Below are 16,314 nucleotides of genomic sequence, written 5' to 3' on the forward strand. Positions count from 1 at the left end.
TTTGAAGGTTAGTGACTCACTAAATTATTAGAGTGAATCTTTTAATGTGTGATGTTTTTGTTGACACAATTTTCTAGTGTGTGTGCTTCAACAACTAAAGACAGACTACTCTTTTCTTCATCATGTAAAGCACTTTGAGCTACATTATTTGTTTGAAAATGTGCTATATAAATAAATGTTGTTGTTGTTGTTGTACAAGACAAAAGATTAGTGAATTCTGTCATTATGGATGAGGCCTCTCACGTTTTCAAAATTGGTATTATTTAAAAAAAAAAAATCTGTTCTGTCACAGGCATTAGCTGGAAAGTTCATAAAAACTCTGATCCAAATAAAACAACATTACTTCTGCTGGGGGTGGTGCAGTGGTCGTGCTGCTGCCTCGCAGTTAGGAGACCCGGGTTCGCTTCCCAGGTCCTCCCTGCGTGGAGTTTGCATGTTCTCCCCGTGTCTGCGTGGGTTTTCTCCAGGTGCTCCGGTTTCCTCCCACAGTCCAAAGACATGCAGGTTAGGTGGATTGGCGATTCTAAATTGTTCCTAGTGTGTGCTTGGTGTGTGTGCGTGCCCTGCGGTGGGCTGGCACCCTGCCCAGGGTTTGTTTCCTGCCTTGCACCCTGTGGTGGCTGGGATTGGCTCCAGCAGACCCCTGTGATCCTGTAGTTAGGATATAGCGGGTTGGATAATAATGGATACTTCTACTGGTCAAAGTTAGCAGATCACTCTAATTTTACATGTTGCAGGAATGTGGAATTCCTAAGCATTTCTTCTTTCAAAGGTCTGAAAAGAATAAGCAATATACATACTTCCTGAGTGAATACATATTTAAAAAAAATCAAATGTACTTCGAGGTGTTTCGGCAGTATATCATTTTAACATGCTGCAGTATTTTGCTAAGCACTACAGAAAATTTCCTACATGTATAGCACATTTGTCTATGACCTGTCAGATGAGAAGCAGGGCTTTAGTCTAAGCTGCACAACACAGTCAGTCACCCTTCAATCACCAGCAGCAATGTGGAATATGGAGAGCATGATGTTCCCAGATTTCTGATTATAATGTTACAAGGTGGTGGCGACCTATTCTGATTCACCAGTTGGTTCTGTGGCACACAGCCTCCACTTGCCTTAAGCTGTCAAGACACTGTAAACAGACCGTCACTCACATACTTCTGCCAGTGCTGTAATCAATGCCATGATTGGCAGATGTTATCGCACACTGGCAGGTGTGTGGCAGAACCTGCTGTGAAATTTGTGTGCAGTAATTTTTCACTTATAGGCACTGCAAAGAGCCTTTTCTGCGATGTCACTTGAAGGAGTTTGCTGGAAGCGTGGTTGATTGCTGTCTTCAAGCGCAGTCCTTCACATTTAGGAGCATTAGAACTTGCAAATTGGTTCTGCTGGAGAGCATCAGATCTGTGGCATTACCGACTAACGCAAGAGCTTAGCTTTTATGTATATGTATAAACAATCTTGTATTGATTTTAACATTTTTTAACATTTGAAAGCAATTTGGGATAATGTGAAATATTTTTTTTTCCAAGAACATGTCAGGATTGGTGTTTAAACTAGATGTGAAAAATATATTTTTGTAAAACAATATAATAAAACAACAAACAATGGGCAGGCCCAGCAGGGGCATTGTACCTTGTCAACAGAACAGCATGATTATCTTCGTGCTTAACTTAATATGCCTTGCCTACATACCAAATATTCTCCTTCTTTTCTTTGAAGGTCCTGGCTCCTCTTTCTTGGGCCTCTTAAGTGCTACCCCTTAACTCACCTCACAACTCTAAAGTCATATAGCTTGAAGTAGACTTAAGAGATGCCATATTTGCTACAGAGACATGCCAGGCCAGGCACCCCTTTAGTGACCCCTGGTGTCTCTGTACCCCTGAGTCTACTGTTTTGCTTACAAGGCAGGCTTCCAAGGCAACGCTTTGAGGAGTTACTTGTATAATTTAGGAGACCGCACATGATCCTTCTGGGATCATGTTTTTCTGTGACAGCCCAGAGGTTTTGCCAACCCAATTTCTTTTTCCATATATTAATCCACCTGTTTTACTAACTTATCTTTCCAGTTCATGGTCAAGGGTAAATGGAATTTATCCTGGCAGCAATGGGCACAGTAAGGAAAAAAGTATGGACTGAGTGTCAGTAAATCACAAAGCAACTTTAACTTTAATTGAGGTGCACTAAGGTAAAATGTTATGATTTATTCAGCAGTTGGATCTGTTGTGTCCCAGAAGATTCTTGATGACCATATAGACTGACTCCTTCCAGATTGTATAGTCATTAACATTTACCTCCAGTAGGGATGTTTCAGTGGTGGCCGTAATCAAGTCTAACCATCTTTTTATCGGTCCTTCTATTTTCCTAAAAGTAGCCATATTTTCCAAAGAATCGGGTCTTCTCATTATTTGCACAATTTAAGCCTCATCATTTGTGCTTCTAACGAATATTGAGGTCTTGTGGAAAAAAAATCCATTTATTGTTTTTAGTAGCTACCCATGATACACTGAGTGGTGTATATGTTTGCGGTATTCTTTATTGTCAACCTTCCATCTCCATACTGTAGGTCAGTGGGTCTCAGATTCAGACTTGGGGACCCCTGTGGCTGGAGGTTTTCATTCTAACCAGTTTCACAATAAGTGAGTCATTTTCCCTCTAATTGATCTTAATGTTTAATTGGCTGATCTTTAATTTTTCTTTTCTTATTATGCATTCAGTGTGATATTTACATTTATAATATATTTACAAATATTCTTTTTTTTTGCTAGAGTGCATAACTCTTTTTTTCCATTTTCTTATTAATTCACTTTCTTGCTCCCTTGTTTGTATGCTAATAATGACAATTAACGACAAGCAGAGCTGATAAGGGGGCAAATGACCCTGAACACTGAAAAGCCGCAACTCCCGCAGTGTCAAACCCATTAACATGATCATTAGTAAATAATGGCTTAAGTAATCTGAACACCTGGAATGAAAATCTTCATGATAATGATAATCTTAGAAATGAAATGAAAGAACATTCAATTATCTCCATGTAGCATTCAGAAAGCTTTGATATATTTTTAATGAGAATTTAGAAAATTCACTTCAGCAATTTTTGTATTTACACCAAAATATCAATTGAAAGCAGAAGTTGGAAGAGAGGAAAACCTGCAGCAACGGGGGTCCCTAGTGACTGAACTTGTGAACCATTGCAATAGAACACTGAAAACTGTGCCATTAAGCATTCTGATCCTTGCATTAATTGAGACCTGACCATGTCTAAAAATCACTACATCTTTCACGCTAGTCTTTTACTTACCAATCTTCAATGGAATGTGTGGATAAAAAGATAGACTTAAGGGTCACATAGTCATTTAGGGGTTTTATATTTATTGCGAATAAAGTGTTTTGGTATGCTTCCCACATTAAAATATAGCATCTATCTTAGGAGTTGTATAAAAGGGTTAATAAATGTCAGAAAATTCTTTAAGCATATCAAGAAACCAGCTAAAGGTCAAGTGACCAACAAAGAACAAGAAAGTTCTGGGTGATTGTTCAAGAAGTTGGCGGACTATCATGTACCCAGTAGACTTGACAGATGTCACACACACAGGAACTCAAGAAGTATTGAAAAGTATTGTAAGGACCAAGAATGTAGTAGAAATGAGACTTTTATTTTGGGGTATCTGGGCTGATTGAAGATCTCTGCTGGAACATCTTGTGTCTTTTAACCAATCAGAGTAAATATTCAGATAGTGCCAGCCAACAAACCCATCAGAGAATGATATGTAAGCATTAATTCAGCATTGTTATGTAAATCCAGTTACCTACAGTATAGATAATAGCTCTCTGTCTTTACTCTGAGACCATTCGGAGTGAATCCCTCTTCATGAAGAGAAATAAAAGACACAATGGACAAGCTTCCTCCTGCCTAGTTCTTCAGGTTGATTATTAATAGATATATATTTAAGGTAACATTTTCTTTCACAAGAGCCTTTATTATTTATAGTGGGTTCCAGGAAACAAGAGTCATGTTTCCATCTATTTGGAAGTTTTTGATTGTCCCTGTTGGCATTATTTTAGTCTTCATAATGTTTAAACTTAAACCCATCCACTCCCTCTCTTCTTGGATTCTAGGCTCTTAAGATTTCATCCTGTTATGCTAACAGAGCTGTGTCATCCACCTATCTTTTAATAATTCTCTCGCTTATCTTGGAGTCTTGCTTAACCTCTTCAAGGCCAGCCTTTCATATTATATATTCATTATACATATTAAACTCGTATGGTAAAGGTATGCACGCCTGTCTTATTTTGTTGCTAATATGGGCCCAGTCCATTTCTTTGTTTTCTATTCTAAAGCTTGCAACTTGAATAGTATAAAAATTCACCATTAGTACAAACAAGTGTCCTGGAATGCCCATCTTTCTTAAAACAAATCCACATTTTAAAATGACCAACACAATCAAATGCTGTGCTGTAATCAATAAAACATGTATAAAACACTTTATTCTGAAACTCGTTAGATTGTCCTGTAATCCATCTTATATCATCAATGATCTCTCTAGTTCCTCTGCCTCTCCTGAATCTACTTGGACTTCCTGCTCTTCTGTCTCTATATAAAACAGCAGTCTTCTTTGAGTGACCTTCACTAACATGTGAGTTAAGAGGCATTGTATGGCTAATGGATGACACTGTTAGATCCTTACTCATTGCTATCTGTAAATAAACTAACATCTTCCTGACTTTTAACCAACGAGTAGTTTTCCACATTAGCTGAAAAGTGTTAGTTAATACCTTAAAAGATTCTTCTTCTACTGCTTACTTCTATTTAATTCCGTCAACTTCCTACCAGAAAGAGACTTAAATGATGATCTAAATTCAGATACTATAACAATTGCCTTCTGTACATAAGCAGAATCAACAACAGTATCTTGTATATTACTGTCTCTTCTCTGCAACTCCTCAGTATGATTCTTCCATTTCTTTACGGGCCTTATTATATTACTGCTGCTTATGTTTCCTGACAGCCCTCTGAAATTCTCTGTTTAATTCTTTTATGTGCTCTCTATTCTTCTGACACTTTGCCTCTCTTCTCCTGATTGCTATTTCCTAAGTGTCAGCTGACATCCACTTTGACTTTCTTTTCCGTTTCATCTTCTTTAGATGCTTTCCACACTCAGCTTTGATGATCTCTTTAGTTTCTAGCCACAATTCATCTGTCTCTCTATCAATTAAATTCAGAGTCTCAGAATGATAGCCGACACAATCTTTAAAAATAGTCAGGATATTTGTCTTTTATCTTCAAATTTTGTAGGACCTTATTATTTTTCTTTAATTTTGTCAAGAAACAACACATAAGAAGTTGATGATCTGTCCCTCAGTCAACTCCTGGTCATTTTTTAACAGGGAACAAAGAACTCTTCCACCTCCTGTAAAGGCATTTTCTACTGTCAGTGTGGACTTCACGTTATTTAATTTTATGGGACATGAATCATTATTTAGAGACTATTTTACTGTTTTTTGTGTTTTTTGCATTGGTTCTGCCTAAACTTATTCATAAAATTGAAGAATCACCTAATGAAAACTACAAATCATGAGAGGGAAAAAGAATTAGGTTTAGATCTTGTATTTGTTCTAGTTTCTGATTTTGGGCTATGTTCTGGCTGGTATTTTCAACATACATACCATTCTTTTGTTATGGCCTTCAAACCTATTTGTATCTTTGCTGCTTGCTGTCCTCTTATTAATGAACACAACAGTCTCGATGATGTCCACATTTATACTGTGTCAGTGGCTTGGGTTATCTGAAGAGTGTATTTGCTATAAAGAGATCATTTGGATCATGGAAATTAAGAAGCAGTTCAGTGACTTATTCATCCTCCCAAGGCCATATGGTCAAGCTGCCTTCCTCTTTTGATCTTTTACCACCTTGGCATTCCAAACTCAGATGTAATTTGTTTGAAGTTATCAGTATTATCTTTTGTTAGATCTGTTGTTTGAGTGTAAATCTGAGTATATGTTATATTTGAAGTATGACTCTGAAACCTAACTTGAAAATCTTCAGCCTCTCACTGCATCATACCTAATTATTCTGTTTGAAATCTTGTTCTTCATTATGATAGCACTGCCATTTCTCGTCAGCTGTTCATTTACTAAATAGCATATCATATGTTGTTCTGATTGGAAAGGTCCAAATCTCACTCACTTCAGCTCACTTGCTCCTACCCCATTAATATTCAATCAATTTATTTCATGTTTTAATATCTCTAATTTCTCTTGATTCATGCTTCGTGTATTTCAGGTTACAGTGGGAAGATTTTCTTTACGGTATGTCATGCATGTGTGTTGGAGGACCACCTCACATGCTCAGTCGAGGTATGTAGTAACCCACTGAGACGAGAAAGGCTGCTGCTGCTAACCTGTCTTCTCCTTCTTTCCCCACAGTGCTGAGAAGCCTCCCAGAGATGAAGATTAAGCCCACCCCTTCCGGTCCAGGTATCATAAAGTCCTGGGCAACCCGGAAGGAGGCGTCATTTTCCTTGAGCATGAGAAAGGCGATAAGTAAATAAAATGTATTATTATTTTTATTATTGTTATTAGTGTTATTACTGGCCTGAGCAACTGCTGGATGGAGCTCTGCTAGAGACAACTGCATTGCAATATCCTTGTTTGTTATTCCCGAATATGAACGCCATAGAGGGTTATTTCTTTCTGTTTTTATTCAAACTGTAAAAAGGACAATGCCCCAAACTTTCTTTTGCTTTTTCGAAGACCTGTCATAGGCCCACTCAGCCACAAGTATTATTTTTTTTCACTGCCTGTAATTTAAACTTTTAACACATTAAATGATTCCTTACGTTATGTGTGCTCAATTGGCTCTTTGATATATAAACTGTCCAAAATCTTTGTCACTTCCTCTCCTACTTCTTCACCACTAGTCCTACATGCTGGGATTCACTTTTTTACCAGTGTCAAACATTCATTAATCTCCTGAGTGTGCTTTTTCTAATACTGTCCTGTATTTCTGCAACCTCAGGTGTATGGTGGGAATATTCCTTGAATGGGATGCAAAATAAGCTCACTCATGCTGGGTCAGTTTACAGTCATCGATCAACATAACCTGCATAACCTGCACAAACTTCACTGAAACAGTAAATAATTTATTTTAATATTTCTAATGTATTCCTAAAGGCAAAGGTTTGTTACTATTCACTTTCTTCACAATCTGTTTCTGAAAATTTAGCACATTCTTTTGATGAAGGAAGATCAGTCAAACTAGAAAACACTGTGTCAGTACAGTGTTTAAGTATTCAAAATCAATAATGCACTGAATACTGCCACATAATTCATCCACAAACATAAACCATGAACCTCATATAATTTCATGAGTGGTACACCCTTTTTGAATTATATAAATAAGGAAGTTTAACAGAAGCAAAGAAATAGTTCTTGAAGGCAGCTTCTATTAAACTACTTGCTCTACGAAGAGAAGGCCCAGCCTCTTTATACTTGTGGTGTGGGTGACGTCCAAAACATCTTCACTCATAAATACATAGGTCAGCTAAACTTGTCTTTATATATATATAAAGATTCAGACATACAGAGGATGCTCTTTAGTTGTTCAAATTATTACAGCTTAGAGCTGTCAATGTAACACCTTCAAATTTGAATGTCGCTGTGTGCTCAGACAGGAATCACGTCATTGGTTTTACACCTGGAACATGATTGTTCAAACTCAGATGAGCTGCTTTGCTGACATCTTGTACTCCACACTAAGTACTGGCCTGTTGAGGTCCAGCATGGTAAAGAGAAGACATTTCAAACAACAGTTAGCTTCCAGTTGCAGTAATAATTTAGTATGCACGATCATTCAAGCAGACTTTTGGATTCAAATTATGACCTTAGCTTTTTAGAACAAATGACTCTGGCTCTACATGCCTGTTTACTGCATAAAGCAGGCTCTGAGGCTTAGTAAGACTGACTTTAAACATGAAGTGTTATTATACACCAAACAAACAGCAAGCAGACAGTTGACTCACAATTGCTGGTTAAAATAAATAACTTATCTGTTATTTCAATGTGCAAAACACATACAGTCAACATCTCCATAACTGAAGCCCCTGGTGGGAGGACTGACTCATGCGTTTGCAGTGCTTACGCTGTACAGCCTTGACTTCACAGGCCAGCACTGTTGCCACAAAGCCGCATGGTCTGCCAAAATGAACACGTAAATGAATTTCCATGGGCACCATCAGAGCTCCCTTTTAGGAGCGTAGGTACACTCATTTATACACTTACACTCACACACACTGAGTATAGTTTATTTTTGAATTATAGAAAGAAATCATAGTTTCCAGAAAAAGGAAAACACACACACTCATGCATGTGCTACAGAGAAGTTATCCCACCTGAGAATCCAAGGGATGTGGGACAATACCTTATACATCATCCAAATGTCTGCCTTCATCTATTTTCATTCTAGAACTGTTTGTCATTTTTTACATTAAAGAATGCAAATCACAATAATGCTTAATTCCCAGCCATACACATACCAAACAATTATGTTTTCCACATCAATTACTAGAAAGATGGAGGTAAGAGCTCTTTTTACAAACATGAATTTAAACCTAGATTTCCACGAAAGTATGTGTGTGGGAGTGACAGACTGGCAAAAAAATGAGCTTCCAGCAAAAGAAAAATAAACAGGGCTGGTCACCTGAGTGATGTCCATTCCAGAGTCACAGCTCAGCGGCTGGGTAGATGTCAGTCCATTGGACCCAATAATGGTCGTGATCACACCATTCTCGTCAATTCTCCGAATCATAGTTCCGTCTACAAAGTATACGTGACCATGTCTGTCAGCAGCAATGCCTGGAGAAGGAGGAAAGCAAATGAAAAGACTTGATGCCTGGGTAAATGATGAAATGCTGCTCCAGATGTTATGCCTGGAAAAGCTGTAAGCTCATCACAACAAATTATTTTGACTGGCTGGCGTGTTAACAAACTGAGCAGTTTTGGGGAAGCCCATTGTCATTTGTACGAAACATTGACTTAAGAAGACATCGTGAACAGCTTTATAATGATGGAATTTGCATAGTAAGTTCTGAATGTTTTAGCAATTAGGGTGGAATGAAAAATCAATCTTAAACCCAGAAATCAAATCAAATAACCTATACGGAACGCACCAAACGTATGCGTTCATGAAGATGTTACAACACAAGGCACAAGTGGTGTTAACAGAAGGACATATTGACATGGTAATTGATGTTGAGCCTTCAAAAAGAAATAAAAGTGCACCTTCTCCTTAGTTGCCATAGCAACCTGGCAATTATTTAATACATGATGAGCACTATCAAAGCACTTTGAAAAGCAGTTAACTGTGATATGCTCAACTAATTTATTTAATATGCATAGAAACAAGGAAATGCAGACAAAAAAAGAAGATAATAAACGATATTAAAAAATAAAGAAAGATTTGGTGGAGACAAAGTTGTAGCTAAAGATCTATATTTAAGGCTGTTAGTTATTAATACAGAAACATAAAAAACAGTGGGTATGTTTTATTTTAAATGTGTAGACCAAGAAAGATATATGAAAGTAATACTAAGTAGAAGGCAATGTAACATTTCCTTTTTTAATGCAGTTGCAGTTAACATTTTATAAATTTGGACATTTGGTCTAACAAAGGCACATAAGCTACTCTCTCTATGTAGTGCCTTTCACATCCTGTGACGATGAGCTGTTTGACATCCCACACTACAGCCTTACCACCTCCACCTTTAGATAATGACTTCAAACCCTACAGAAATTTCAAAATGGCTTATTCCAGTTTAGGGTCTTGGGGTAAAGTATCTACACCAACAACATTAGCAGAAAGCAGGGTAGAGTGACAGGACATCATGGGACAATTGTGAACACCTGGAACAAAAATTGCCCACAAAATCAACACAGACAGTCACTGGAGCAATTGCAATAGCAACAGTGTAACAGAAATAACCACTGTGTTATGTATGGTGCCACACCAATGAAACTTAAAAAATGCAAGCAACTTGCTTCTGAATTCTACTCTGGTGTGCTACCATGTATCACCAACCCTTTCTGAAATATAAATGTAACTGAGGGCACTAGCTCTGTGCGAGTGCTCATAGATCTGTAGCCTGGTTTGATCGGCATCTTAAAATGTTTCTAAAACAGGCACACGTTCAGGGACTGGTGCCACCGCCATGCTCAGAAATCAGTAGTTTTAGATGGTGGATGTGTGGCTGCATTACTGCAGCTCATCAAAGACTTAGCAGAATAATTGGAGCTATTTGGTATTTCAGGCGAAGCTAACATCATAAACAAGGATGGATATGATGCATTCATTAAAATTGTTATGTTCATGTCAAAGAATTATAATTCTTGGATGACTGATTATCGAAGCTAGTTAATATCTCTTGGTTTTGATTTGCCATATATCTGTTACTTTGAGAAGTGTGACAAATAAAGTAAATATCTATCATAGAGGCTAAACAGGCACTAAGAGGAAAAAGTCAAATAGACAGAATAATTGATTTAAAATAGACAAAAAGCAAAAATATTTTATTTTTCTGTTTGAAACATATTAAGGAGATGACAAACCTTATTCTAACCCCACTTCAAATTAAATAATCTCTTGGAGTCAGTATATGAGGAGAGACACAAAAATAACCAGACTGGGCTTGGGGCTTTCCTGGAAAACTATCTGGAGGTCAGCCGAATGTGAATCATACAACTATATTCCCTCCTACACGCCCTCTCAAACCGCTGACCAGCTATGTATATCCGGTGAATAGCCCAGTCAGTATTTGCACAACAATTGCTACACGAGTTGCAGCTATATAATGTCAGGTGAAAAAATCGAACAACTAATCAACATCAAATTTCTCACGAAATCGAACAAAATGGCCACAGAAACTTATGAAATGATAAAACCAGTGTACAGTGATAACAGTTTGTCTTGTACACAGGTTTTTGTGTTGCACAAACATTTCAAGAATCGACAAGAAAATGTGGAAGACGTTCAACTCCCAGGTCGAGAGGGGGGTGGGTGCCTCACCAAGACAATGATCCCGCGCACAATGCTTTTTCCATAAAGTAGTTTTTGACTGACAAAAAAACATTCCTGCCCTCGATCATCCTCACTATTCGCCCAGTTTAGCTCCCTGTGATTTTTACTTGTTCCTGAAAATCAAAAGTGACCTGAAGGGCACACGTTTTTCTTCAATGGATGAAGTGAAGACAGAAACGGCAAGCCTGTTGAAGAGCCTCAAGCAAGAAGATTTCTAGCACTATTTCAATCAATGGAAGATACATATGGAGCGGTGTAGAGATCGGGAGGGGGAGTATATAGAAGCTGACAATGTTTAGAATGCTGTATTTCATCAATAAATATATTTTTTTTTACCAATCTGCTCATTTTTGTGTCTCACCTCATATATCCAGTTAGGAGCCATTTCTGATGAGGAATGCTTGTCTACCCTGGAAAACATATACTTACATGCTGACATTCACATTATTTAAAAACCACCCATCCACCAAAACAGAAGTCCTTGGATAGTGGAGAAATAGTGGAGAGAAACATAAGCACAAGATAAACATATTAATTTCTGAGTGAACGAGTCCCAGCAAGAAATCTGAGCAAAATTCAAACGTTGTGTGGCTTAAAATACTCTGTCCATTTATTCTTTTTCTGAACTTGAATCTTCCTAGCCTAACTTGGTAATATCAGGAGCAAAGAAGGACCTTTCATTGATGGAATCACAGTCCATCACACACACTCTCACTCACACAGTCATTCATCCTGGGTTCATTTAGAGTTGTCAACTCCCTAGCATACACAGGGTGGAAAGAACCAGAGTCCCTAGACAAACTCAAAGGAACATTACATGGACAGTGGCTTTGCTGGAAATCCAATTCAGAACCCAAAAGCTGTGAGGTCATAGCACTAACTGCTGTATCACGAGCCAATAGGACTGGAATACTCAAAACTTTAAATTAGAGACATTGCATATTTTTATAGCCCTGTCAGGAAGAAAGAGAGTTCACGACAAAGGCCTTTCATATGAGTCTAAGAAAACATAAATCAGACAGCAGGCCTCCAAGCTGACTCTCATTGCATAAAACGTTCCAGTGAACTGACAAATGTCTAAACTAGAGAGGAATACAAATCCCCTGAACTGATAGTCAGATATGCAGTGATAATTAAATGAGCAAAGTGTGAAATAAGTGACATATTTACAAGAACATCATGCATTAAACTTCATAAGTTTGTCATCCTGTGCACACAGCTCTGCTAAAGATAAGTAGGTGATAGACGAATTGCAAAACTCACACAACAGATATGGCTTATAAATCCACAAGAGTGCTGTTAAGCTGTAGTTCTGGCTTAGAAATGGACCTTCGAGTAAACATCTGTGGCCTCTTTCACATGTACACAGCAGGGAAATCCCCAGTTAATCATCCCTGACATTAACTGGGACTTTCTCATTCACACATGCCCAAGGGAACCATCAATTTTATTTATAAAACGTTCATAAATTGCATAAATGTTTCAACTCCAGAAAGGAGGTGGAGATTTTAAGTGGAGAAGATCTTCAACTGCCCAATGCAGCTTTACTTCAGAATCAAATCACAAAGATTACATAGAGGAATAAAAACATACTATGAATTTGAAACCAAAAAAAGAGGAGGCAAATACAAAGCTGAAAGTGCATAAAAATGAATGATGCTGCATTTGAACTGTTTTGAAAAGCTGTCCTAGTCCAGTTTCAGCAAGATGCAAGCTGTGTACCACACAGTTGTGGTGTTGCTTTGCATTTTGTGGAAATGCACCTGTGATGAAGACTTTGTTTGGTCACATCTGATGATAACAATTTTCTTCATGACTTGGAAGGAATGGTGGTCTCACATTTCACAAAGCAGTTCAATTTCCAGTCATTTTTCAAAATGTTTATCTTAGAAAACGTTGAGCGAAATGATCAAGCAGGCCTCTTATTATTGGTTCACTCCCATGCTGCCATAATGGTTTTTTATGCTTTATCAGTCAGCTTTCTGACTTTGTTCACACATTGTCCAAACTGAGATATTACCAAGAATTATACAAGATCTCAATGTGGGGAAATTAGCGGCTCAACTTGCATGGAATTCTTGAGTCAACTTTGTTAACGCCCTAGGAATTTACTGTTAAATGTCTGGGATAGCATTCAGTGACATTTTCAGTGAAACATGTTTAACAAAAATCCAAAAGATACCATGCAGGGGAGTCGAACTCCGGTCCTGGAGGGCTGCAATGGCTGCAGGTTTTCATTCTAACAACCTTCTTAATTAATGACCAGTTTTTGCTGCTAATTAACTTCTTTTGCCTTAGTTTTAATTAACTCGACTCAGACCCCTTAGTTTTTTCTATTTCCTTAATTAGCAGCCAAACAATAATAAGACACAAAACGAGCAAATAGGTGACCAGCTAACCACATTATCTGAACATAAAGAAAGGTGAGGGTCTCGGTAAGGTTGATCTCTGTGGTCAATACGGAAAATCAACAGTTTGGTTAATGTCTGCTGTAGCAGAATGAGAGCAGCAGCAAGCCATAGAATTAAGTAACGGGTTTAATTAACAACAAGAATTTGCTTCTCATTAAGAAACTGGTTGGAGTGAAATTGGTTGGAGTCTGAAACCCCAGTTTAGCTGGTCATCTGTTGGCTTGTTTCACATCTCATTTCTGTTTGGCTGCCATTTAATGAAGAAAAGAATCAATTGAGAAGTCCGAATCCTTAAAAACAAGGCTATTAAAATGAAGGGAATAGGAGTTAATTAGCAGTGAAAACTGATCACTGATTAGGAAAAGGGGTTAGAATGAAAACCTGCAGCCACTGCGGCCCTCCAGGCCTGGAGTTCGACACCCGTGCCATACAATACATATTATCTTGTAACAGCTTCTGTACCTGAAACAAAAATGACCAATAGTAAAATTTATGTTTAAAGTTTTGATAAATTGTTAAGGAAATGTGTTAAATTTCACTTTACAGAACACTATGAAGAACTCCAAATGAATGGCTAGGATGTCGTTTGGCATTGGTCAGATGGATTTTGACTTCTTGTTTATCTGATGAACAACAAATCCCTTCTAAAAATGTAAACAATTTACCATCAGGCAGTGACATTAGATATTAAAATAGAAGTAAGCACACATATATTAGTAATTTGCAGTCATCCTGGGCCCTACTTTTTACTTATAGGTTGTGATGGATGGCTGGGACGCCTCCACAATGGAAGGACAAGAGGAGATGGATTATGAAGGGTGTTATCTCCCCCAAGCACCCATTTGGCAGGACCCCTGGCCTATATGGGAGTTGGTATTTGTTGGCTCAGCCCTGTTGGGTTCTAGGGGTGCCACCACAGGGTGCTACCATGGGGTGCTGCAGGAGCTACAGAGCCCTATTTTGTTGTGCTACCACCACACTTGAGAGGACCTCAGGATCTCACTAACAAGCTACCTGGAGTACTCCTTGATTCAGTATGGAAGGAGCTGCCTGACATCAGTCCGGGAGCCAGAGTCAGGAGAGGAAGGATGACGAGTGATGGCGGAAGGACAGAAGGAAGAAGAAGTGCAGTATTTAACCGTGTATTGCACTGTGTGCTGGGACTGTGCATTGGTAGGGAAACATAAGGAAAGCATTTCCAACTATAAATAAACGTTTGTTGTATCTGTGTCTGGTGTGTTCAGGTGTTTGGGGCAGCCCTGGTGGTCACAAAGTGAATTTCGTGACTTTTTATATGCCCTAATGTTGTAATAGGAATATATGACTTAGAGTGGGGACATGGATAAAGTTTCATAGTGAGGTGGTGTTAAAAATATTACTGGGGTCACCAGTTCAGTACGTGTAAATGGTCAATTAATACATGCTCTTGCTATGTTTGCTGCATTATGTTTGCTCCTGAGTTGTAAAGTATAGTTTATTAAAATGAAGGCACTGGTAATTTGCATATCCCAGCTTGATGTTTCACTACTTTGCTTTGGACTAGAACAAACAAACCAAAAGAATCGGGTATTACTTTGAAGCAGCACTCTGGCCCTGGAGCTTTGCACAACTGGACATGTGGAAAAAGAAGAAGAAGAAGAAGAAGAAGAAGCTCTCCTGAGATGTCTTGGCCATGATCTGAAGACAGGTAGAAAAGGTAAAACTTGCTATAAACTATGATATAGTGATAATGATGGGTGATTTAAACATTGTCATTGATATGCACATCTTTATATACAGTATATAAAAATCCAACATCTGTCTGTCTATCAGCTTTTCACGAGAGAACTACTTAACGGATTTAGATCAGCTATTTTTTCTATAATTTGCTTGAACATTCCGGTTGATTTTGAGACTTCTCTCATCATAGTTCGCTTGCAGGAGCAATTTATTTGTGCTAATCAGAGACAGAGGCTGCGGGCCGAGTGGAGGGTGAAGCGTGACGTCAGGAGTGGGGAGCTGGATGGGGCCCTCCTCACTCACCTGCCAGCCTCTGTTCGAATCACTCTACCTCTGGCCACATTTTGGAGTGGACATTGTCTCTACTTAGCTAGCGATACCTGTTTGTTTATTGATTTTTAAAGTCTTTCCTGTTTCACTACTATGCGGGCAGAGCTGCGGGGGACGGCTAGTAATAAATATATTGTATTAAATTATAGGGTTTTATCACTTTGCACATCACATCAAATGTAAGTGTCACTCCATTAAATGAAACTATTTAAGGTCATCATTTAATTATATATGACTTGACCTACACCTATCTCAGCCAATGAATTCAGAGGATAAAGCCAGAACAGTGACAAATCAAATGACACTGCATCCCCACCCATTACTTATTTAAGGAGCTCTAAATGTGTTCCATAGAATGCAGGTCAGCTAACATTTGTCTACACAGTAACTTGTATTGAGTGGGTCCTCTCAAGCTTAAAACAGGTAAAGCACAATGAATCTAAATACCGTCTAACTATAAAACACACACTCATAAATTAGAATGCCAAGTTCAAGAGTTTTCATGGAAACCAAATGACTTTCAGGTTTACTGAAAACAAAACATTTCATATTTCCAATGGTGTCGAATTTGACAAAGATAAACCAGAACTGCCTTCTTAATATCCCTCTAAAATAGTAGCACTGATTTTTCTGTCATGATATTTGAACAAGTAGACTAGAAAACGTACAATGTTCTCCAAAGTAGCACTGTGAAGTTAAACATGGTCCATCTTTGCATATTATCACATTACTTATTTTAACATAATGACCATACTTGCAGCACTAATCCTGTTACCGA

At 38.1% G+C, this 16,314-nt stretch overlaps 1 protein-coding gene across 1 annotated transcript in view; it reads right to left on the reverse strand.

The window, feature by feature from the left end:
- Positions 1-16,314, reverse strand: part of tenm1 (teneurin transmembrane protein 1) — a 900,581-nt gene that overhangs the window by 58,514 nt on the left and 825,753 nt on the right. Inside the window, 1 exon segment of the mRNA XM_051935222.1 lies at positions 8,704-8,858. Coding sequence (XP_051791182.1) covers positions 8,704-8,858 — 155 coding nt within the window.

This window comes from Erpetoichthys calabaricus, chromosome 12, assembly GCF_900747795.2.
Source record: "Erpetoichthys calabaricus chromosome 12, fErpCal1.3, whole genome shotgun sequence".
Classification (NCBI taxonomy): Eukaryota; Metazoa; Chordata; class Cladistia; order Polypteriformes; family Polypteridae; genus Erpetoichthys; species Erpetoichthys calabaricus.